The sequence below is a fragment of the Eurypyga helias genome, unplaced genomic scaffold, assembly GCF_000690775.1.
Source record: "Eurypyga helias isolate BGI_N326 unplaced genomic scaffold, ASM69077v1 scaffold621, whole genome shotgun sequence".
Lineage (NCBI taxonomy): Eukaryota > Metazoa > Chordata > Aves > Eurypygiformes > Eurypygidae > Eurypyga > Eurypyga helias.
Window position 1 is genome coordinate 20,163 of NW_010232488.1, and position 23,243 is coordinate 43,405.

At 39.8% G+C, this 23,243-nt stretch overlaps 1 protein-coding gene across 1 annotated transcript in view; it reads right to left on the minus strand.

Annotated features, from left to right (window-relative positions):
* Window positions 1–20,528, minus strand: part of LOC104516892 (receptor-type tyrosine-protein phosphatase kappa-like) — a gene marked incomplete at both ends in the record, with an annotated part of 27,115 nt that extends 6,587 nt beyond the window's left edge. The window contains 5 exon segments of the mRNA XM_010161385.1: window positions 5,341–5,446; window positions 8,440–8,641; window positions 9,877–9,986; window positions 20,239–20,328; window positions 20,331–20,528. Coding sequence (XP_010159687.1) covers window positions 5,341–5,446; window positions 8,440–8,641; window positions 9,877–9,986; window positions 20,239–20,328; window positions 20,331–20,528 — 706 coding nt within the window.
* Between the last annotated feature and the right edge of the window lie 2,715 nt (window positions 20,529–23,243).

Here is a 23,243-nt window from a genome sequence, read left to right on the forward strand (position 1 = left end):
TGCATTTATACAATGACTTTTAGATAAACCACTGCATTGGGTTTGTGTGGCAGGGTTTTGGACCTCCTGCTGGCCAAGGCCAAGACAATCAGTGACCATAGTAGCACCTCTGGGATAACATGTCTGATAAGGAAAAAAAAGAATGAGAAGAGAAATCTCGCAGAGAGAGCAAGATGCGAGGGAATCAACTCTGCAGACACCAAGGTCAGTGGAGAAGGAGGGGGAGGAGGTGCTCCAGGCACTGGAGCAGAGATTCCCTGGCAGCCCAGGAGAGGGCTGGAGACATGGTGAGAGGGCAGGCTGTATCCCTGCAGCCATAGAGGGTCATGGGGGAGCAGAGACCGCCCTGCAGCCGGGGGAGGGCCCCCCGCTGGAGTAGGCAGCTGTGCCCAACAGAGCCCCTCACTCCGTGGGAATCTGGAGCAGGCTGCTCCTGAAGGACTGCACCCTGTGGGAGGGGGCCACACTGGAGCAGTTCATGAAGAACTGCAGCCCGTGGGAAGGACTCACATTGGAGAAGTTGGTGGAGGACTGTCTCCCTTGGGAGGGACCCCACACTGGAGCAGGGGCAGAGTGAGAGGAGTCCTCTCCCTGAGGAGGAAGGAGCAGCAGAGATGACATGTGATGGACTGACCACAACCCCCATCCCCCTGTGCTGCTGGCAGGGAGGAGAGAGAGAAATCATGAGCAAAGCTGAGCCGGGGAAGAAGAGAGGGGTGGGAGAAGGTGTTTTAAGGTTTTATTTTTATTTCTCATTACTCTAATTTGATTGTTAACAAATTGAACTAATTTCTCAGGGCTTCCCCAGTTCGAGTCTGTTTTGCCCATGGCGGTAGTTGGTGAGTGATCTCTCCCTTTCCTTGTCTTGACCCACGAGCCTTTTGTTATATTTTCTCTCCCTGCCCAGCTGAGGAGGGGTGTGACAGAGCAGCTTTCGTGGGCACCTGGCTTCCAGTCAGGGTAAACCCACCACAAGAAAGAATAGCAAATGGCAGAAAACCTTTAAAGTCTCTAACAAAGCTCTGCTTTACCTTTTTTTTTTATTTATTTATTAAGACAAACCCAAACAAACCAAACCAAAAAGAAAAAAAAAAAAAAGAAAAAACCCAAAACTCTGAAAATTGAAGTTCCTGTTCTCTGTGGAAAAGGGATCTGGCAGTATTTTTCATGCAACATCATAGCCTAACAAGACACGGAGAAATACAGTCATTTACCTCTGGGCCCTTTGTGACACCATCTGTTTAAACCCATCTACTAAACCCTGTAGTGGCTTCAAAGCACCACTGCTACTTCGTGTACACATAACAGTGTTCGTAAAGGACACCCTGCTGTAAGATGTGATGAAAAGCCAAAGTTAAACTTGCAACTGGAAAAGCAGGGTCTTCACTGTCTGCAAATATGGTCTGACATCATGCTCTAAGTGAGTTTAAAGGCTATGTACTCTGCTTATCCTTGCGTTTTTACACATTACTAATTCTAACTTCAATTATCTTATGTTTTCTACACCTGTTTTGTGTAATGGGGAGAATTCAATAATTGAGAGCGCTTTCTTGTGTCTGGAGCTAAGGCAGTTCCTACAATAGTGTTTTTTTTCCAGTCTTCCGAAACAGGAAAGAAGAAATACAAGAGAGAAATAGAGAAGAGTGGAAAACCTAGATGAAAATATTCCTTTCACCTTGATGACTAAAGTAATTTCTGAGCTCTTCTGAAGAGTAATACAAATTTCAGAACCTGTTACGTAAGTTGTTAGTGTCATAAAGACCAAACAGCTGTCTGAGACAGCCAGGTAAGTGCAGAAAGTTGAAGACAGAGCAGGTGAAGAGCCCCTCAGCTGAGATTTTGCATGAACAGATTATTTTTCATGTCAAAAAAGTTGATTTTTTTTTTTTTTTTAAGAAAACCTGCAGAATAGCTCCCTATTGACTAAGACAATTAAAAACAGCCAAAGGAGGCCCCTGCCAACAGATCTTCCTTTTCACCTCTCCTTAAGAATTCAGGCTCCCAAAGAGGTATGGCAGTGGCAAACACGTTGTTCATACTTCAGTCCTATTCTGACCAGGCTTTAATATCAGCTAGATATTTCCTTCCATATGTCTAGTGGATACACAGTGTCCTCTCCTTTGACAGGTGTCAGACTGATTGACAGCACAACTTACAACCCCAACTCTTGGAATTCTAACTGATAACTAAGTTTTAGCTGCTCCCTGCCACGGTCCACTTAGTCTTGTTGCAAAATGGAAACAACCTGATTTTGCATATGGAGATATAAGAAAAAACAGTCTACCAATCAAATAAAATAAATTTAATGACTGAAAAGTTGTCTGTGCTGATTCTAGTATATGCTTTTCATAATCCTCATCTGCAGCAGGATGTGAAAGCAAAATATTGTTTTGCTGGTGCTCAGCTAGGTTCCTTCAGAAAAACTACAGTGAGAAATCACGTCTTCAAAGGAATCCCTGAAGCACCATTGATGCTACTGACTGGAATCTCATCTTCAAGACTGATGGTGAAATGGTAACGCACTTCGCAGTGAGCCTGGGCCATCCAGCCCTGTCTCCCTTTCCATTTCTAGTTTGCCATTTGGTTTAAAACTCCAGGAGGCCATAAAAAATGTTAGAGATTACACGATAACACTTGACAAGGAAGATATGATTAGCGTCATGTTTAAACGGTGACAATGATGGCATCTAGTGCCTTAAAGAAATGATTGACAGCTGCACATAGATTACACTTGAGTTAAGGAACATCTTTTTCCCCGGGGTTCTGCTGGTGATGGGGCTGAGGTACAACCAAATCTGATCATCTACAGCTCCAGGGATTAGAGGACTGGGTGCAAACAAACCTTTGCAAAAAGCCAACTGTATTCTTCAATGTCATGCTAAAGAATAGCATTTGAGTCCCTTCTACTCAATCACAGTTGCAGGCACGGCGATGCATCTTTTCCCACCTACCTAGTAACACTCCTTATGGCAGCAAGCCAGCTTGTAGTGGAAACAACTGCAGCGTGGATGGAGTGAAGCTTCACTAAAGCGCATCATAAAGTTTAGCGAACTGCATTCAATCAATACAGAATTTCAGCATGCTACATTTATCTCCCTTATTAAGAAGCTGCTGAAAAAATACCTGACTACAATATGCATAACTTCAGGAAAGGGAATGGGATCATGTACTGTGCATTCCGCTGGAGAATGCTACTCATTCAGAGTAAGGAATAAAACACCTATTTTATTTTTAAACATAAAGCCCTGCTCTCCGGTTATGGTTGAGGACTTATTTCCTTAGCCTCCTGATGTCAGAAATTTGATGTACCTTCTTGAGTTTTAGAAATTAATTAAGTGGAGAGGGAAGATGTGAGACAGGAAGAAAGATGCATGCTTTATTGAAAGGATAGTCAAAGAACAGCTATTAATACTCTATCAAACTAACCCTATCCAACTATCTATTAACATTTAGAACACAGATCCTTTTTGCCACCTTCACAGACCGCAGTGACAAGCTCATGCCATAAGACTGAGGATGCTGTAAGGAAAATTGAAGGCATAAATGTGAGGTGGCGTGCTGCAGGTTTACTCCGCCGTGCGTGACTTGCAGAGTACAGAGAAATCAGAGCTCCCTGAGCTAGGCAGGAGGGATCCTCTAGCCACATCCCAGCACACTGCCAGTTTGTGAAAGAAAACCTGTGGGAGAGAAACCCAGGCTGCGAGACTGACCCTGCTCAGGGCGAGCGGCGGGGTGGAAGGCAGAAGCCCGCTGCTGCCTGCCGAAATGCACCACAGAAAGTTGGCACCGAGATGAGCGCCACTGTCAGCAGATCCCAGTGGGGTCCGGCATGCACACTCTGGGCAGGCCTACGTGCCAGCACCCTTGGGGGACCAGGCGCAAGACCAAAAGGATTTGGCATGGATTAGATGAGAGAGAAAGATCACATTGCTCACACAGGGCAATGCTGGTAACCTTTGACACGGTTACCAGCAGGACACCTCGAAGGCTTTAAAAACACCAAGGCGTACAGTGAGTTTAAGCACCTGCATAACTTGAGAGCATTTTCAGATCATAGGTCTGGTTTCTACTGTATCAATTCAACAAAACTCCTGGTTTTGGAATCCAAGTCCCGTACTCAAATTAGTCCTGTACATTTTATCATTTTTCACAACAAAAAAACACCCCAACCTAGGTTTGCTCCAGGGCAATCTTGCAGAAATTAGTGATGTACAGGGTTCCAACTTTATTTATGAATATAACACATCAATCTCTCCTATAAAGGGGATAGAACTGGATTATCTTCTGTGACAGAATATAAATTAATAACTCGGTTATATAAATCACAAGATAAACATACAGAAATACTTACAGGAACGTGACTCATCCCCACAACATCCAAGTAAAACATGCGTTCCTCTTAATGGAAACAGACTTAAGAAACAGCTAATTTTCCTCTACTTTTAGGAGTTGGGCACATTACTCAACATCAGCTGAGCCACAATAACCGACTTAATGTAATACAGAAGGAAATGCATTAGCCTGTATTTCTCTAAAATGTCACAAGGGTAAGAGCATGACAAGGTTCTGATGCTTAGTAGCTAATTAACCCCCAATTAGTCAACCCTGTCCCTGAATATTGCTGATGCAGCCACATCAGTAAAACACAAATGGAATCAAATAACAGCACAAAATTTTAGCACGAACAAGTAGAAGTAAAGAGCAGGATGTGGACTAATCTTTGCAAACAGAATTAAATTATCTCTGAATAGAGAGCAGAAAGGGAAAGACCCCTCAAAGTTAACATAAATGAAACATTTTAATATGATTATGGGACACGCCAAATAAAATTTAATAGCTTGCTACATGATTCCTAGTAAGAAGCACTCTGAAAGGAAAAAGGTCAAATAGTTTGTATTCATCGCTATTATTCTCCCATTTCCTCTGAGCTTTCAATTTTCCAATCATACATATTTGCTATGGAAGAACTGATTTGAAGCACTGGAGAGAAAGTGTTATTTTCAAACCCACTTTTTGACAAACACCTTTCAACCTCATATTTCACAGACACTGTGAGAAAGTAAAATGAAATTATAATGGATAGGAGGTGGTCCTGGGGACCCTAAATCAAACAGGACAGACAGCTGGGTGATTCAGGTCACAACTATCTTTGAAAGGAGGAAAAAAAAAAAACCCCAAGATTTTTTTTTCTTTTTAATTATAGTTCTATTGGCAAGCTCAGTCTAGCTAAGAAAAACAACAGTAAGTCAAATGAATATCACTTGGAAATGAACAGCTCTATGAGCTGTGAGACAGCATATAATCAACTAAAAAAATCTCTTTTTGATTTTTTTTTTTTACCTGATAGGTGCACCTTTGGCTTGTGCTGGCCTCAAAAGTACAGTTATTGTAGTAGCAGTTTCATTTAGAGATGCATCGACTCCTTCATAGTCCGGTAAAGTTGGAGCTGATTAAGTGGGAAGGAAAAGAACGAGAAATAGATCAGTGAAAACATTTTGAATTTTCATGAGACTGTGGCTGTTTGCAATATAGTACAAAGCCACAACCTTCATCAGCTATGTGAGTTTTTTTTTTAAAGATTTTTCCAGTCAAGTACAATCTTTTACTAGAGCATGAATAAGACTTCAACAACTGATAACCCCCCCCATCCCTAACTGCTCCCTCTCAAATCATGATGCCTATTAAGTGAAACAAGTTCATCCCAGAAGGACAGAAATAGAGGGAGGAGGTGACTGCCAAGAAACCACAAGACTACCAAATCCTAATTTGGCCTCGCTCTTTATACTTTACAAACAACTACATTCACCATCTTGTGAATCTCTATCAACTCTCTTTTTCCTCATCCAACAATTTAAGAACCTTTCACATTTTTTCTTACACATCATGGGAAACTATGCCAATACCAACCAGACTGTAGGAAAATTGGGCTCGGGCAGACATGCATTGGTGGGGTAGAACAGGATGGGAGAGTCTCTTCTGATGACCATTTCCCCTTCCATTACTTACAGTGGATGGCCAAGCTGCTCATGAATCAGTTTCTGAACAACGAAAGGTTTCAGCTCAGGGGGTTAAGAAAAGACAAAATCAAAGTCAAAACTGGAAGCAGTTCAGGGACTGATTCACTAATGGACTGGCTGCCAGGCCTTTGGTGTGGGTTGGATGGTTGGTGTTGGTGACCACTTCAGCCATCCAACTTGAACCTGCTGCCACAAACCTACCACAGTCCTCACTGGTAATACTGTTGCTGACTTCAGCTTTAATGCAAGGAAAAAACCAGGATTTTCTGCGAGTCACAAAATAAGAGATTTCTACTAAATATTAATCTTTAACAGGCTTGAAAAGTGTCTGCTTTTTTTTTTTTTTAAATATGTGGGCATATCTTTATAAAACTGTTACTGATGCCTGTATTTTTAAAAATTAACTTTCACAAAAAAGATGTTTCCCAGAAGGATGTCAATCATTTAAGTCATAATAATTTTATTGAAACATATCAATAGGCAGAAGAGCAATGAAAGATTAAAAGCCTTGCTTCATTAGTCCCAGATTCTAGGTGAACACAGGAATTGCTCTTATTTCAGGAAATATTATTTTAGAGAAATAATGTTCATTTAATGTTCACTTACAACTTACTATTTACACCGTGTTCAGTATGATCACTGCAGTCACTTGTAAGCATGGTTGAAAGGAATAATTTCACTCCTCATTAAAACAAAGCTAACACTTCCTGAAACATATGTATTGCTTCGTAAAAAGCATCAGTTATGCAAAGTGAAACTAGACAGCGGTTCGCATAACACAAGATGAAAAAAACCAGGCTGGAATTCAGACACAAAGGGCGCCACAGCTTGCCTTTAAACTTTCCTTGTATTAGCCATATTTCACCAACTGACAGACCTATACTGTGTCTAGAAAGTGTGATAGACTGGATTCTGGATAAAATATCCACAATTTCTGGGTGGAAAGAGATGGCATATCTGAAAAAGCCTGAACAAACTGTAGTCCTAAATAACCAGAACATATTGAGGTGCTTATTGCTCAAAATACTGAAATGTTTGTGGGACAGACATACTACCAAGATACTACATAGTTACACTTTTTTTCCCCTCCTATAAAGAGAAGAGCAAAACAAGTATGGAAATAATTCACCCACCATTATCTCTGAAAATTTATGAAGTTGAATTTGTTGTGAAGAAACACAAGGACTTTAAAAGAACCTGAGTAAAATACTAGACTTCAAAACAACCTAATAGATAGAGATGAACAGAACATGCCATTTAGTTTGGTTTGGGTTTTTTGGTTTGTTTTTTTTTGTTTTGTTTGTTTGTTTGTTTTTTTTTTGTGGTTTGGCTGGGGTTTTTCTGAAGGGGCTGGGGTATGATGCGTGCTAGTACTTACGTGCTGGGATGGAATTCAAGATATTATTCCAGTTAACTATGACAACTACAGCATTTCACTTGCTACATAATTCAAGGAGCTCTGTCTTAAATTTTCTCACTTTTTGATTCATACGCATGTTTTTGGGAACTGGGTGAGGAGACTACGTGAGTAGTTTCCCACAGAAATAGTAGGTGCTTTCCAATACATTATTAATTTCCCTTTATAGGACAATATAAGTTTTATTATGGCAGATAATACAGAAAATAGCCTGCTTTGTGCTGTTTACATTTTTAAATGACCGACTACTTTGATCTCTGCCAAGCTCTGCAGTCACCATGTCATAAAATCAACAGTCTCTACATATAGCATCGACTTATCTTCTGTTATCAACTACATAAGATACTATATATTTTTTTTAAGAATACTAAAATTTAAGAAAAAAAATATTAAAGCATTCCACTGAATGCTTTAATATTCCATTGAAGTTACTTTCTCCTAGAGTTTGCAGTGTGTTATTACAATGAATAGTGCCAATCTTTGGTGCATTGCAGTAAATGAATAAAGGCATGAGGAAGCAGACTTATATGGGTCTGGTGGAAGAAATTCACACTTCCTCCCAACCGCCCCATTTCTGTTATGGCTGTGTGCTGCTAAGTGGCGTCACCTTGAGTAAGTCAGTCCATTTCCTGCATCTGACTTCATACTAATCTGCAAAACAAATATAGTACTTAGTGACCTATGGAGTGCTGAAAGGCTTAATTAGCTAAGGTTTATACAGCACTTCAAAATCTGTAGATGAAAGTACGAGATTACACAAAATCAAACAGTTGACAACTACAGGTGTGCCATTTCCATCTCTTGCAAGGATTTATCCCTGAACTTATGCCACTGTTTGGCAAATATGCTCTGAAACATTTTCAGTAATATAATTTCACAATATGATAGGATTCCTTTGGGGTTTTCTTTCACATTTGCTGATTTTTCAAGTCTTACAAAAAATGGTCCCACAAAGCTGAATGAAACCAGTGAACATTCACACACACACTTTGTTTTTGTTTTTACCCGAGATGTTGGTTGTCACATTGATTGTGGTTGCCGGTCCAAACCCTTTGATGGTGCTTGCACGTATGAAGAACTGGTAAGTAGTACCGGGATGCAAATGTGAGAAGATGTGGTGTGTGCTGTTCCACAGCTTCGACACGGTTTGTGGAGGTCCTGCAACTGGAACTGCAGGGTCAAAGGACCGTATACTGCTATAGCTGACCTGCGAAAACAATCATTTTTGTAACGATTGTTACAGGTTTTGGCACAAGGAGATTAGGTTAGCTCAGCTGGAAAGAAAATAAAAGGAACATGCTCATCTAGCTACCCAGCTGTCTGGAGGATACCATGAGGACTTGATGTGCATTATTGTAGAGTCTGCTTCACTTTAAAGGCTTTGCAGACACATTTCATCTCTCTTTCTTTGTGATTTTAATTCACGTATGGAGAATTTCACTGTTACATTTAAGTTAGGACAACCCCACCATCCTCCCTATCTCTACCAAACCCCTTTATTTTTCATTCCCACTAATGCATTTTCCTCTTCTCATAATCATATTGAAATGCTGTCCAAACTAAGCTAATATATTTAAAGCCAGCAGTGATATCTTAATGTACTGGTTTTGACTGGGATGGAGTTAATCTTCATAGTAGCTCATATGGTGCTGTGGTTTGGATTTGTGATTGAAACACAAGAGCTCACACTTTTGCCCTACTGATTTTTCCCCCATCCTGCTGCAAGAGGGTGAGCAAGCGGCTAACTGGGGCTGAGCTGCCCACCAGGGTTAACCCACACACTATCTAAAATTTATTAGCAATAATTAGATAAATAAACACATTTAAGGGGTTTTGTTTGGTTAGTCGGTTTGTCTTCTTCCTATAAGTCACTAGTACACAAAACTACATCCAGGAGTGCTGGAGAGGATGTTTGTTCTTCAAATCAGCTGGTGTTTCCTGCCAGCCTCCTCTGGAGCTACCCAGAAGGCACATATATTAAACACACTTTAAATAAAAAAAAAAATAAAAAAAGGACATCTCCTCGAAGGGTGATACCTAAAGATCTGCCAAAGCTAAAAAAGAGCATTCCTCCAAATTTAATAATAATCTTACTTTTCACGTAACCTTCTCTTCCCACAAAAATGATCTCACAGATCATGGCTGTCATAGCTCTGGAAGGGTCTGTAGTAATGATACAAGATTTTACACCAGCACCTCCCACTTGGATTGTGATGTTATACTCACATGCCAAAGCCACTTGACAGGGCTGGCCAGCCAACAACATATGCACTGTAATTATGAGTTTTGAATATCTAATCACTATACAAACCCCAGCATTCTGTAAATGAAAGCAGCATATAACTGAATAGCTGTCTACAAAGCATAAACACACAATGTAAGCCACCCTTCTTGCCCCACTTTCCTAGACCTATCCTTTGCTTGTATCTATTTAATGATTACCTCATACTGAGTAATGATGCCATTTGGATCCACAGGTTCCTTCCAGTTGAGGAAGATCTTATCTTCAAAAGGAGTTCCTTTCACCGACTTGGCAGGTATAGGGCCTGGCACTATAAACAAAATAAAATCTTTAAAAATAGGAAATTCAAGAGAGAAAAATTTAAGAGATGACAGAACAACCTATTAAAGCCAGAAGTGAGCGCAGGTCTATTTTTATTAATATTCACTTGCATGCAAAATGCAGCAGTAGAGAGTATGAAAAAGCACTTCAAAGTGTATTTTGTCATTCGCAGTGTAGGGAGAGCATGAAGTTGAAACGTGATCCCTACATATGGCTTTCAAGACTTCACGCAAAGTCAAATTGTCTCGTAGTATAGCCAGGGGAAACAGTTCAAGCTAGATTACGACTTCAGGGAACATCACTGAACTCTGTAATAAGCGTATCTTAGGACAAGGACTACACGCTTTAAAAATCCTTTTAAAAAGAAAAATCAAAGGCAAGGAAGAGCCTCTGTTACACAGCATCTTCCAAACAAAAGAAATGCTTACAAAATAGTTTTCAAGTCACCCCCTTCCTATGGTTTGTTGTTTTAAAAGAAATCCTCATTTGAAGAGGGGGCTGGGCACAGGGCAAACACCCCAGCCCAGCCCCCACTGCTTTCAGCCGCTGATGTGCTCCTGCTGCACAAGGATCAAAACTGCTTACGCCAAATCTTTCCAAGAAAAGACATTTTCAAGGCTTTGAACTGAACCACAGTAAGATGACCCTACTTTCTTATTTTAAACGGAACCAATATCCCTGGTGTAATAACAAGTCTGAAGCGTCACCTCAGGCCTCTCTGCCTGAGTGATTCACAGTACCTGGTAATCCCATCAGCACCAGGCGGGAGCGCTTAGTTATCTCCCATTTCAGCTTACAAGATGTTTTTGCCTACACATACAGTTCCTTTTTAACCATGGCAGCTCACCTAGATTTGAACACATGCATGCTAAAAGAAGGGGATGAGGATAAGAGAGTGCCTGAAGAAATGCTGAACCCAAAAAACCACCCTCCCCCCTCAAAAAGCCAAAGTTGCCCACATCTGCAGTGTTTCAAGCTAAAATGCTACTTCTATTTAATATATTGACATATAATTCTGTCCCTTGCTTAATCAGCCCGTTTTCTTCAATGCAACTTTCAGTGAGCCTCACGCATGACATTTCTCAAGTATTAATTATCAAAGCAGACCGAAGTTTTACAAAGAATAAAAATAAATTAAAAGCCTCTGGATCAAAGGAAGCGCCAGTCACTGTGCTAGCAGCACCAAAGAGTGAGCGCTCTGTCCCAGCCATGGGATTTATTTCAGTCTACATGGAAGCTATAAATCACGATCTGACCCTTGGTACAAACAACAGAATTCGGGACTTCAGTAACAAATTCATGGAGTCAAAAAAAGCCCAAAAGTAAACAGATGAGAGCTTCATAGCAGCTGTTCATCCATCAGTCAAACTAAGGCTTAGGAGAAGTTAACTGAAATCATACGCTGCTGCTTTGCTGCAGCATGCCAATACAGACTGGGCAGTGGATAAAGGCTGACACACCACGACAGGCCCTGTGTGCTCTTTGGGATATTGAGAGACTTCCTGTCGGCAACACTTCGTTCTTCATGGGAATGCTCTACTGTTTGTCTTCTCTACATCTCAAATGAGGTACGAATATACCCTGATGGACGCAACATTTTCCATGGAAGAAGTGTGAACATGTGCGTGCGCGCATATATTCTATGTATATCTGCGTTTCGGAGGGAACACAGGAGTGCACTGCACACAGAATGTGGAATTTGACATTAAAGCACGTTAAAGCATGTGAGGTAATAAGAAAGGAGACAATTGCTCGAAATACTGCAAAGTACTTTTTTGTGGTGCTTTTAAAGAATATGTTTCATATGCAATTAAAACTGGGTGCAGGCGTTTGAGGGTTGCATAAAGCCTCCTACAGTTTCAAGTGGGAGATACCTCCGGGCTCATCACATGGCATGACTGTTTTCTTCTCCTGTAGTATAAATTCTGCTGCTTGTGGCAGCAACGATGTTAAAGTGACTGGAACTACATGATCCCAGCTAGTTTCATGCTCTTCTTCCCACTGGCATGGGAAGGTCACAAGAACAGAAGCTAGCACAGCGATGAGCAGCTTGCTGGGAATCCCAGTCAAAATAAGGTCAAAAAGCAAAAGAGAGCAAGTGTCTAGAAAAAAAGAGAACAGTAATTCCCACAAACCCCACCTACCCTTGTAAATTCACCAAAATGGAAGTTTTGGATCAACTTAAATTATTTGAAAGCTGAACTGGAATTAAAACAAAGAAACAAATAAAAGCTCAAATACCTAGAAAAAGGTATATAAATTAATTTTAGTTTGAAGGACATGTTTTGATGTCTGAAGTACCATTTTCCCTTCCATTTTTCAGTTCAACCAGAGAAAAACATCTTTAAATTACATAGCTTTACCAAAGGGGCAAAGGGAAGCGAGGAAAGAGAAAAGCAGGAGCAAAGGAATTTTCTTAAAGAACAGTTATCTGCGGGCATGCAAATAACTAACATCGGTCAGTTTTTTCAAAATAATGCCTAAACGTCATCATTTCTGTTTTACATCTTTGTTCTCAGGTCAGTATTAGTTACAAACAGGTATTTTAAGAGGGCTGAAATGAGTAAAAAAACCCCAACCAACCAACCACCAGCAACGTAACCTGTTGGCCACACTACTTGGAAGACTCAAACTGCACCTCTCCATATAGGTGGCCATTGCTGTCTATTCCCTATGACTCACTCCCAGCAGGACCCTAAGGACTTAAGAAGTACCTTAAACTTCACCTTTCCAAAGCAGCGTTAAGAGCCTTCCCTTTCAGACGGTATTTAGCAAGGGCTCAGATGAGAAACAGACAGTTATACACACATCAGCCTTGCGCTGATAATAGCTATTGGAAACCTCTTCACAAACAGACCAAAAGGCTTTCTTCACTTGGGTGTGCATCTCCAGTAGCCCCATCGCCTCCCCCAACACCTTTTTGCTGCCTTCTCAATTGCCATTCTTCTCACTAGACGAGCTCTCGCGCTTCCCCTTGGACTTACGGACAGTCTATACTAAGTCAAAACACTCAAGACTATTAACGAGTGTATATTAAGGTGAAGTACACTACTTAAGATTCCCTATCAATGGTCAGGTATCTGAATAATTCAAAAAGTATAAGCAGCTACTAGAGAAGTTGGACTCGGACCTTTTGGCCTCTGCACCCTCTCTTCAAAAAGATTCTGGTCCCATTGATTTTCTTTCCATCTGCCGACCTTGTGAAGTGTGACCCCACCATCTCTCAGTGACAACAACAGTAAAGACTCTCCCTTTCACATGCATTATTCTATGCGAAACTTCCAGCAAGTCAAGACTGACACTTATATGAAGAAGTAAAATCATTCAGGTAGGTTTAGCTGTATGGGTTTCAGAAGAGATTTTAACTTAAGCAAAAAAACCCCATCATTTTTCCTATTAAAAAGTATACAAACATAAAATGCACATGTATATAGAAGTAATGTAAAACAAATTCAAAGGGAATTTCAGCAAGGTTTTATAGTGGAACATCACAAGCTCTTCTTTCACAATTTACATGCACCTCTGGAGCCCTTTTAATGAAGCTATATATTCGCAGAGTGAATAGCTGATAATCTTTTCTTCTATATACATGTGGGATGGTGGACTTTTATAAACAGTATGCATAACACAAGTACAAACCATCAATCTGACATCAGACCAATTCATTTTAGAGCAATATATCTTCATTAAATTATGTCACAGTCACAAATAAATTGTTATTCACAAATAGTGTCACCTAAGCCTTGTTCTACACTAACTTAACGGGAAATGTGTATTTACAGTACATCACTTCTGGAAGAACAACATATTAAGTGACACCAACCACTATAAAAATGAATTTATATTGCTTCAGTTTTCCTGCTACAAAATAATGGAAGTGCATGTAAACAGAGTATTTTTATTATTATACTCTGTGAATGCCATGCAGAGTATTATTATGCTATATGGTAAAGGCTATGTGCAGATATATGCACCGTTATACTGGGAAAAATTCCTTTGTGGTACTCAAAAATAAAGTGTATCCGCAGCAAACCTACAGCCTTTCTCCAAGATAAATTCTCATTTTCAGGAGAAGGTGACAGTCAACCTCTTCTGCTGTTTAAATGTTACAGGTAAATAAAATGAGTCACCTTTCCATCTGCTTTTTCTAAGGGATTTACCATTTTAACTTTATGCTTTGTTACAACTCAACACTAAGGCTTAAGTAGAAGCAAGTTTTATATAAGGAAAAAAAAACCAAAACCAAAACAAAGCAGAATTTCTAGTACTAGTCTTTACCATCACAGTATTTACACCAAAGGTGCTGACAAAAACGGCTGCTTTGGAAATTGCTCAAGTTGCACTATGGGCAGCGAAGAACAAAACGCTATTTGAGAAGAAAACTGGTTGCGTATCAACAGCCTCCTTTGGTGCACGCGCTCTTTGCTTAATGATTTCATCTCCTGGAGGAGCAGGGCTGGGGCAGGCGCCCCGGGAGGTGGCAGGGGTACTGCCTTCCCCAGGCGGTGGGCAGTGGGGGGGCACTGGGCTGTGCTCCGCAGCGTCACCCACCCGCTCACAGGCTCCCGAACCTTCCAGCTTATATACAATTACTAATGTAACAAGCATCAATGCTTGCAATCGAGCCACAACGTGAGATAACAGAGGCTAATTAGTCTCAGTGTAAATACTGGCAGAAATATCAAATGGGGTTAAATCCATGAGTCCTGGATTTGCTGAATTCTAGGGATCCTGCACCTAACACACTATTTTATTTATAGGCTTTTTACACCAAATGCTGACTTCAATACTCATTTACGGGACTAAGAAATTCTTTTCTACGTCAGGGTGAAACAACCTCACATACATAACTTAAAGCTTTCTAAAAATATGAAAATCGATATTCGGAGAGTGCTTTCAGCAAGCGCATGGCTTGGGAATAGCAGGAACTGGTGGGCCCAGGTGTAAGGCCCCATTCCACTGCAAACTGCTGAAATAGCTGCTAATTCTGGCCTATTTGCGGGCATCATTATGTCAAACACACCATTTCAACAAAGAATCTCACATGCAATATCACTTTTTCAGGCTCTAAAGCTTCTAATATAGGTATCTAAAGGAAATGAAAGTAGGAAGGTCTTTCAGCCAGGGTAAATAATTCTGTGTTTGCGGGCCAATTTTTCCTGGGCTATTAATATAAAACCTAGCTTGTATTTCCCGTCTCCACAATACTTTAAAACAGACTACTTAATATGTTATTTGTTCAGTGTAACCTTAAAATACACCTCTGCTAATAAGTTCAGTATTTTTCTTACTTTGTCACAAAACAGTTTTTCTGACATCTTTAATAAAAAGCACTCACATGTCTTTCTACAACCACTTTTTCTCTCCTGATATGCTGATAGCAAATCTTACCTACCATCTGAAAAAAAAAGAATTGGGGTTATTTTCACGAGCTGAAGGACAAATAGGTTATCCCAGGCTCCTTTTACCAACAGCAGTAGGTCGGTTATAATCAGTTTCAGCTCACTGCTTCTCAAGACATAACACCTTCTCCCTTATTTGACTATATTGACACTAAAATTTGCCGCTGCTCATGACACATAGGTCATTAGTCTTCCTTTTTGGTCAAGGACCGAAGGTCAATACCTTTAGCAAAAGCATTTATGGACAACTTCACAACTTTAAACTTTTATCTCTTAGTCACGGGTTTCTCTTCATTAACTGCAATAATCGGCCAATATTTTCCCACCAGGATTCGCTTGACTTCCATGTACGTGTCACTTGGCTAGATAAATTACACATTTTTTTTGAGACAGTTTGCCATTTCAAGCAATCTTTGCAACCCTTCTTTGCAGCATCGGACACACTGCCTGCTCATCTTGCTGCATTAACTTCCCTCCCAGGTGGGCCATTTTTTGTTACTTCTACAATGATACTAGTAGAGGTTTATAGCTACATTTTTCCAAAGCTCCTTGCAGCACTGTTTGTTTCCTCTGATCTAAGTGTATTTTCTTCCTCCTCTTATTCCCCTGCCCCACCATCCACCCCCAAGTAATTTCCTGGGGTGCTAGAACAACTTGAAAAAGCACAAAGGAAAAGTGCTTTCATATGAAATTGTGAATGAAGAAAAATGTATATATACATATTTTTTTTCAATAAAGGCAACTTACAGCCCTATTATCAAACAGAAAAAAAAAATCCACCCTCAAAGTTGGTGGAAAGTATTTCCTTTTCACAAATTTAGAAAGTACACTAAGTATTTAATTTTTTTTTTTTTTTTTTTTTTTGGTCCTCTAATTATATCATTTTTCTCTTTCTCCGCTGTTTCCCAGAGTGGTGAGCATGCTGGAGCTTTCCCAGGAGCATGAGTCAGACAGTTGGTGTCTTAACCCTACATCACAGCTCTAGATATCCCTGCACAGAGCTGAATGAGCCACACTCTCTGAAAGATCAGGGGTCCTCATTTGTGTCCAATGAGCGGGTCCTTTGGCTCAGACCAAAGCTTTGGTACACTTTAAGCCAGAAAACGGGTACTTATCCTATTCCAAGTTATCTTTTTCAATTAGTTGTTTGCCTGCTGTTAGCTGACACACTCCCTTACTAGTTATAAAATCACCATCGAGCACTTTGAGCTTCATGATTTGCTTTCTCCATAGCTGCTCTCTCAGACCTATTGTCACTATTCCTGTTAATCCACTGCCTTTTGCATCTGTCTCAAATTAAAAATTAAGGAAGCATTTACATGCTTTATTCCCATTCACCATCTACTGCTCTAAAACGAGTCCCTCGAGTTTGCAGCACCCTTGTGAGCAGGCAGCTCCAAGAACACGTGCATGCTGCATATTCATGCAAAGTGATAAATTCACTGCTGGTTCTTGCTTGAACTTTGTTCGAAATGACAAACATCATCTCTGCCCAGCATGTGTGCATCCCCCGATTGTGTGAGCCTTCCTCTTTTTCCTTTACCAAATCCTTCACTGTCCATCTCCTGTACAAGCCAGGTGAAGCCAGGAGCCCTTGTCATGGCAGAGATAAGGCCAAGTGTCCAAGTACTCAGAACTTTCCTCAAATTTTAGTGATGGTGTGGTCTCTCCCCAGAGTGAAAGACGGTGTTTCACCCATAAACCAATTAGAAATTTCCTTGTTTTCTATAACAGTGTATTGCTTAAGGGATTAATTTTTATGTGGAATACAGCTCTGCAAATTACTGTAGTATAAAGATTAATTCAATCTATCCAAGTTAAACAGACATATGTAAAACCACAAAGTATTCAGATCTAGCTCTGGTCAGAAAGGAGGCTATTTTCAGACTGATATTCATGTCTTTGCTTTCTTGCACATACTGAATTACAAGCTATTAAAACCTTCCTTTCACAGCTCCAAAGGACTGAAGCATAGCTTCTGAATCTTACTCTCTTCTTCTGCTAATTGTTTCCTTAGTTAACTCTGCTCCTAGTATCACACACTGCCCAGTTATCACTCACCACTCTGGGAGGTCTGGCCCCGCTACACAGCCTTATATATATGTGAACCTTTGTGAAAGGCAACCAGAGATCCCCACTGTCTCACACCAGAGCCCTGCAAAAGTCCAAGATCCTCTGCATTTAGGGAACCCCAGAAGTTCAAATATGTGTAAAGCTCCTAGCAGAAGAAAATGATAGAAGAACAGAGAAAAAGGGAAAGATTAAAAGAAAACAACAGCAAAAAGAAGAGAAGAAAGGGACAGAGAGCTGAAAGCATGGGGAAGATGGGAAAAAAAAACCCAGAAGAGAAGGGCAAAATGGTAAAGACGAGGAGACACAAGAAAACATGGAGTAGACACCTTTAAATCCCAACATTCTGCAAAGTTTTTACTTGATTAGCAGATCCTTGTAAGAAAGAATGGGATTGGAAAGAATGCTTGCACTACAGAAAAGCTAAAAAAGAAGTTAATTATCTGTTGTTGTCTGGGATTTTCAAAGTTTCTTTTAATGAAAAGCACACAGTGTAAGTTCACAGTTTCAGTTAAACATGTAAACAGTGGCTATTTCTAATTACTGGTATTTGCAAAAATGTAGGAAAACACTGCAATCCCCCTATAGTCATTCTCATAAATGAATCACCGATAATGCCCCTGACTATGTAATTAACATCGTGCTCATTCTAAAAACCTGCAAAAAATCATCATGCCAATGAGGCTACTTCTGACCACAGGTGAAATACGTGAGGCACAGACTCAGACTCATGTATCTTCCTGCTGCTCTCAGGTTCTCAGTCTGAGTCCTGCTTTAGGCTGCAAATTGTGTTTTAAAACAGTTTGAAAGATACTTGATCACTTGGACATGGGACCAACCTAGAAATGTGCACAAAGGCAGTCAACTACAGAACTCTATGACCATTGCTGAGAGAGCAATCCTCTGCGATGGCTGAAAGCCTTCCTTACTGCACATTTCTTCGATGCTCTGCATTTTGAAATACTTGACAAAATGGATGTAGACTTTCAAGTTAATTGGTAACGCACCACTGAAAATCTGCATTTCATTTCCAACAGTACCACTGGGTAGACCTCACGAGAGGCAATTTTGAGGTCACAAGCATTATTACGACCAGTGCGTCTAAATATCACTACCTTTTATAATGTATTAATCCCTCCTTGAAAACAACGTCTGCTTGAAATAGTTCACCTTCACAACTTCTGTTCACTGGGTGAGGCTGCTTCTACGCTGTAGTACCTCTGGCACCAAAGCTCAGCTTAAACGAGTTCGCTGATAGCAAACTGGCATGCTAGCTCGAGACCAAAACCTGCCTTGTGTGCATCACTTCCCAAGAATAATCCACAACAAAAACGGGAGCCAAAACATACGCTCCTGACTCTCCTCTTGGTAAGCACCTCTACAGTGACCAGCCACCATGTCTGCACATCTAACTAGATAATGGCTCTCAGAAACCTCTCTTGAAAACTCAGATAGAAAAAGAAATTCATTTTCCATGGACATAACAATATTACTACTACTTTTTTTTTAACCTCAAGAAAAATAGCAACCACTGATATATATGTATGCTGTAAACACAGACACAGAAATAATTCATCGCGAGTTATATTTATAATTAACTTTCAAAAAAAGTAGTGCTAAAATTTAAATTGCATGAAATATTCTAATTCTGTACTTGGCAATAAATCTTCATGGGATGCACCTATAGTTCTCTAAAGCTCCTCATATTCTACCTATTTAATAAGCTTTTCTCTCTATTGCAACAGTAACCTTATTCCTCTTCTATTTCTTGTAAAACTGAAAACACATGGGAAAAAAAGTGCTACCAGATTCTATCCTTGATTTGTATACATATATAAAGCTATACGCTCTCCTCTATTTTACAGGCAAACACACTACCTTTCTCAATTTAATTTTCTTATGTATCTACACTATTACATTAGTCCAATTATTCTTTTTTTGTTACCACTGGAAGTATCTATTTTCATTTTGTTCTTATCAATATTTTAATGACATATAAATATAAGAAAATAAAATGAAAATATCTCTTTACTACCACATATTATTAAAAACATCTATTTTATACTCTTTCCTATCAAAATTCATAGCCTAACCACTGAATGTCACCATTAACATCTACATCTAGTCTTTATTTCTTCCCAACTAACACAAGTTCAACTGTCTTGTCAATGAAGCTTCACCAAGAGCATTTTGAAGAGGTATCATAAATTATCTCAAGTTGGAAGGGACCCCCATAAGGATCATCAAGTCCAACCCCCAAGTTGTCAAAATAACGCTTTACTCTGATGTGTGGCTTAGCAGATACTACATACTGTAAGCTGCAACATAAATTATTGCTCGAATTATTTGCTGAAGAGCTTTTAAATCTTGATTAGAGTCTTTAAGCACTGAACTCAATATTTAAATATAAATGTGCAGAATTAAAGTAGTTTTCAAATACTATACCTAATACTGTGAAGAGGCCTTCACGTAACAACACCATGTGTTTCTTCTCATCTGTGTTAGCGTATTTTTGGAATGACTGGGAAGCCACCCTGCTTTTTCTTGCAAAATAGACATTGAGTTTGACTTGCACTACATGGATAGTTTGGGCTATATATGCAGGGTGACTGCTATAATATTTTAAAGGTACTGGTTTAGGGCTAATTAATACGTTAATAGAAGAGAACTTCCATCCTTCAGGACACATACTGTAAAATACATGATAATTTCCTTCCACCTGTCTAGACTGGACTTGGATGTAATTTCCGTAACAGCATTTAGGCATACCATCTTCGTCTGTCTGGATAATGGTCTCCTCGCTCTCCTTCCTCCCTTCCGGGTTCGTTAAGATCATTTTGAGGCTCACATTCAAAAATCCACAACGTGCTGGGGTGCTTTGGGGTCCATGTCCAAGCAGTCCGCCTTGCTTTCGTTATGCCCGCAGAAGTAGTGGTAGCATATAGTGACATTGAAAGTGTGGCAACGAGTGATGTTGTAACCCAGAGATTCCCAATCCACAGCGATGTGTCTGGCCTGGATCTCAGCAATCTTCAACGTTTTTGGTGTTCTCATAGGTTCTAGGAAACAGAATGTAATGAAAAAAACCATCATTAGCATTCTTCATCCTTGCACTGAACTGTAACTGGTAAATGATGCCCCCAGGAATGTGAAAGCAAAGGAGATACCATACAAACACAGACTTATTACTGGAAGGCGTGTCATCCTTTATACAAGTAGCCTGAAGGGAAAAAACAACTGTCAGTCTCTGTTTTTTTACTTCATTCTTCTCCTGCCTCTCCTTACAAGTTTCAGTGATTAAGACTTGGTAACAGTAAGAAAAAAGAACTGTTAATTAACAGAGCAACGATTATAAGCAATTGAGAATACAAGGAGCAGATGCAAGAAGAGTGACCAAAAGGCCACCCAGCTGTCACTGCTGGCTTCCCTTCTTGATTTCCCCCCTTTTTTTTTACCTGCGTAAATTAGATAATACATCATAGTGATAAAGAGTCAACATTCACTGCTCTATGATTTATCATGCCACCAAGCAATGCTTTATACTAATTACACTAATTACCTTACTAAGATAGCAGTTACAAAAATGACGCAGATATTAATTAATGTTTATTATTTCAGTAATGAAGCTATTCATTCAAGCAAAACCCCCTCGAAAATATTACCAAAAAAAGCTTTTGGATATTCACATTGCAACCTGCTTCTTTCAGATCCCCAAAACTTTGCCTGGACATTGCTCTGAGCGGGTCATCTCTGACCTACCCAAGCTCAGCTGCTCTCCACACACGCATTTCCACCAGCAGAGTACACGATGCTCCCCAAGCTGTCATCAATCTTCCATTGTCTCTCTGGTGCATTCATTCCTCATGCAAGACTAACTTTTATCGTTGAACTTAATTAAAATGATTACACAATGAAAATCATGACCATGACTATATATACTAGAGTTTCACTGGAAATATACCAAGGGGATCTTTATACCCTGCTAATACATCCTTCTTCACCAGAGAAAATAAAACCTGCTCTAAGCACAGCTTCAGTCTCGTGTCCTTGCAGGTGTAAGGTCAAAACAGTTGAGATTATTCAAGGAAGTGAAATATAGGATTTCTCTGTCTGGGCCTAACAGTTCTTTGTAACTTGCATTTATGAAATGAGAGTCCCAATCAGGCTAACAACCAGCCAAAAGCACAGATGGCATATTGAAATAAGGAAATGTGAATCAGTGTAATCTATTCAGCATGCAGTTTGCCAGACAAACTGCAAACATTTAGTTTTAAACATCAAAACAACCGAAGTCTAAATATAACATAAAGGTATTCCTAGTAACATGATAAAAATTGTGCCTACTTCATGGTCTACCTTTCCCTTTCTGGATTTTGAACAAGCACGTTCCCCTTGCCCATAAGTATTAATTTATCATATATATGGCAAAAAATACAAATGAGTAAGTAGGCTTCCTGGGCAGTAGGTTCTGAACATGCTGTATACTGTGACAATAGAGATCTGAAGCTAGAAGACAGCATTGAAAAGGTTCCTGAGAGATAAGAGACTTGAAGAGAAGGAGAGGGAAAAGGAAAAAAAAAGTTGTGTTGTTTGGTGTGGGTTTTTTTAGGTGTATGGTTGTGGTTTTTTGTGGGTGGGTTTCCCCTCCCCCTCCCCCCAAGTAAACAATGGCTGGTGCTTTAGCAAGTACAGACAGGCACGATCCAGTCATTAAAAATGTAAATCTATACAGCAGATCAACTGAAGGAGTTGGTTAGAGTCTTCAATGAATCAGTATTTCCTTGGCTTTGGCTACTGCAAGCACTTAGAAAAAACCTGAACACACTCAGGTGTCACAGATGAAGAGAACTGCTAAAAAAGAAAATAATACATATTATCAGCCTATTACTCATATGACTGACAATGAAAAACCCAGCCATACATGCTCTGATTTAGAATCTGAGGTCTAAAAGAGTAAACATATCCTTCACCAAGGAAGTTTCGTATTATAGGGTCATTTCTCCTTTTAAAATTGACTGATTCTTCTCACTTTAATAAATTCCTATTTTTTCTACTAATCCAGGCTGTTCCTTTAACAACCCACACCAGAGATGAAACTCAAACCTGAATTTAAAATTTATTGGACCCTCTAAAATAAACACAACGTAATACACGTTGCCTGGCCACGAAGGTTGAAACTAGTGGTGTTTGAAGCCGACTGCTCAGTAGCAGAAAACGCACTCAATTTTCATCACACTTCTTTCATGACGAGACTTAAACTGTGTTCACACTAGGCTGGATGGCTCGTTCAAAACCAAAGGGAAAAAAAAAAACCCTTTGTTAATCCTAAAGAAAAATTATTTTACAATTCTATGCAAATTTTACAAACGTGTCACAGTATCAGAGGAAATACTGAAAAGCATCCTTTATTCACCTGTCAAAATGGAAAGAATGAAAGACAGAGTGTGATCTCGCTTTCTCACAACTATTCCCTTCTTTGGCAGAAATTAAACAACTGCTGCAATATTGAGATGGTAATTAAAGTCTGCAGAGTCTCTCAACAGCTTTGGTAAAGTCTGCCAACTGTCCCACTGCTCCTAAAATGATGCTTTAAAAACACAATTTTGCTCTCGCTTCTGGGCAACGTTCATCTCAGGGATCTCTAGAGGTAAAGACCAATTGTTTTAAACTACCACACCACAAAGCCTCCATCTGTAACATCTCAGTAGAAAGCAATCTTCGAATAATTATTTTCTTCAGATAAAACACTACTGAATTTTTGAGTAGGCTTCCCA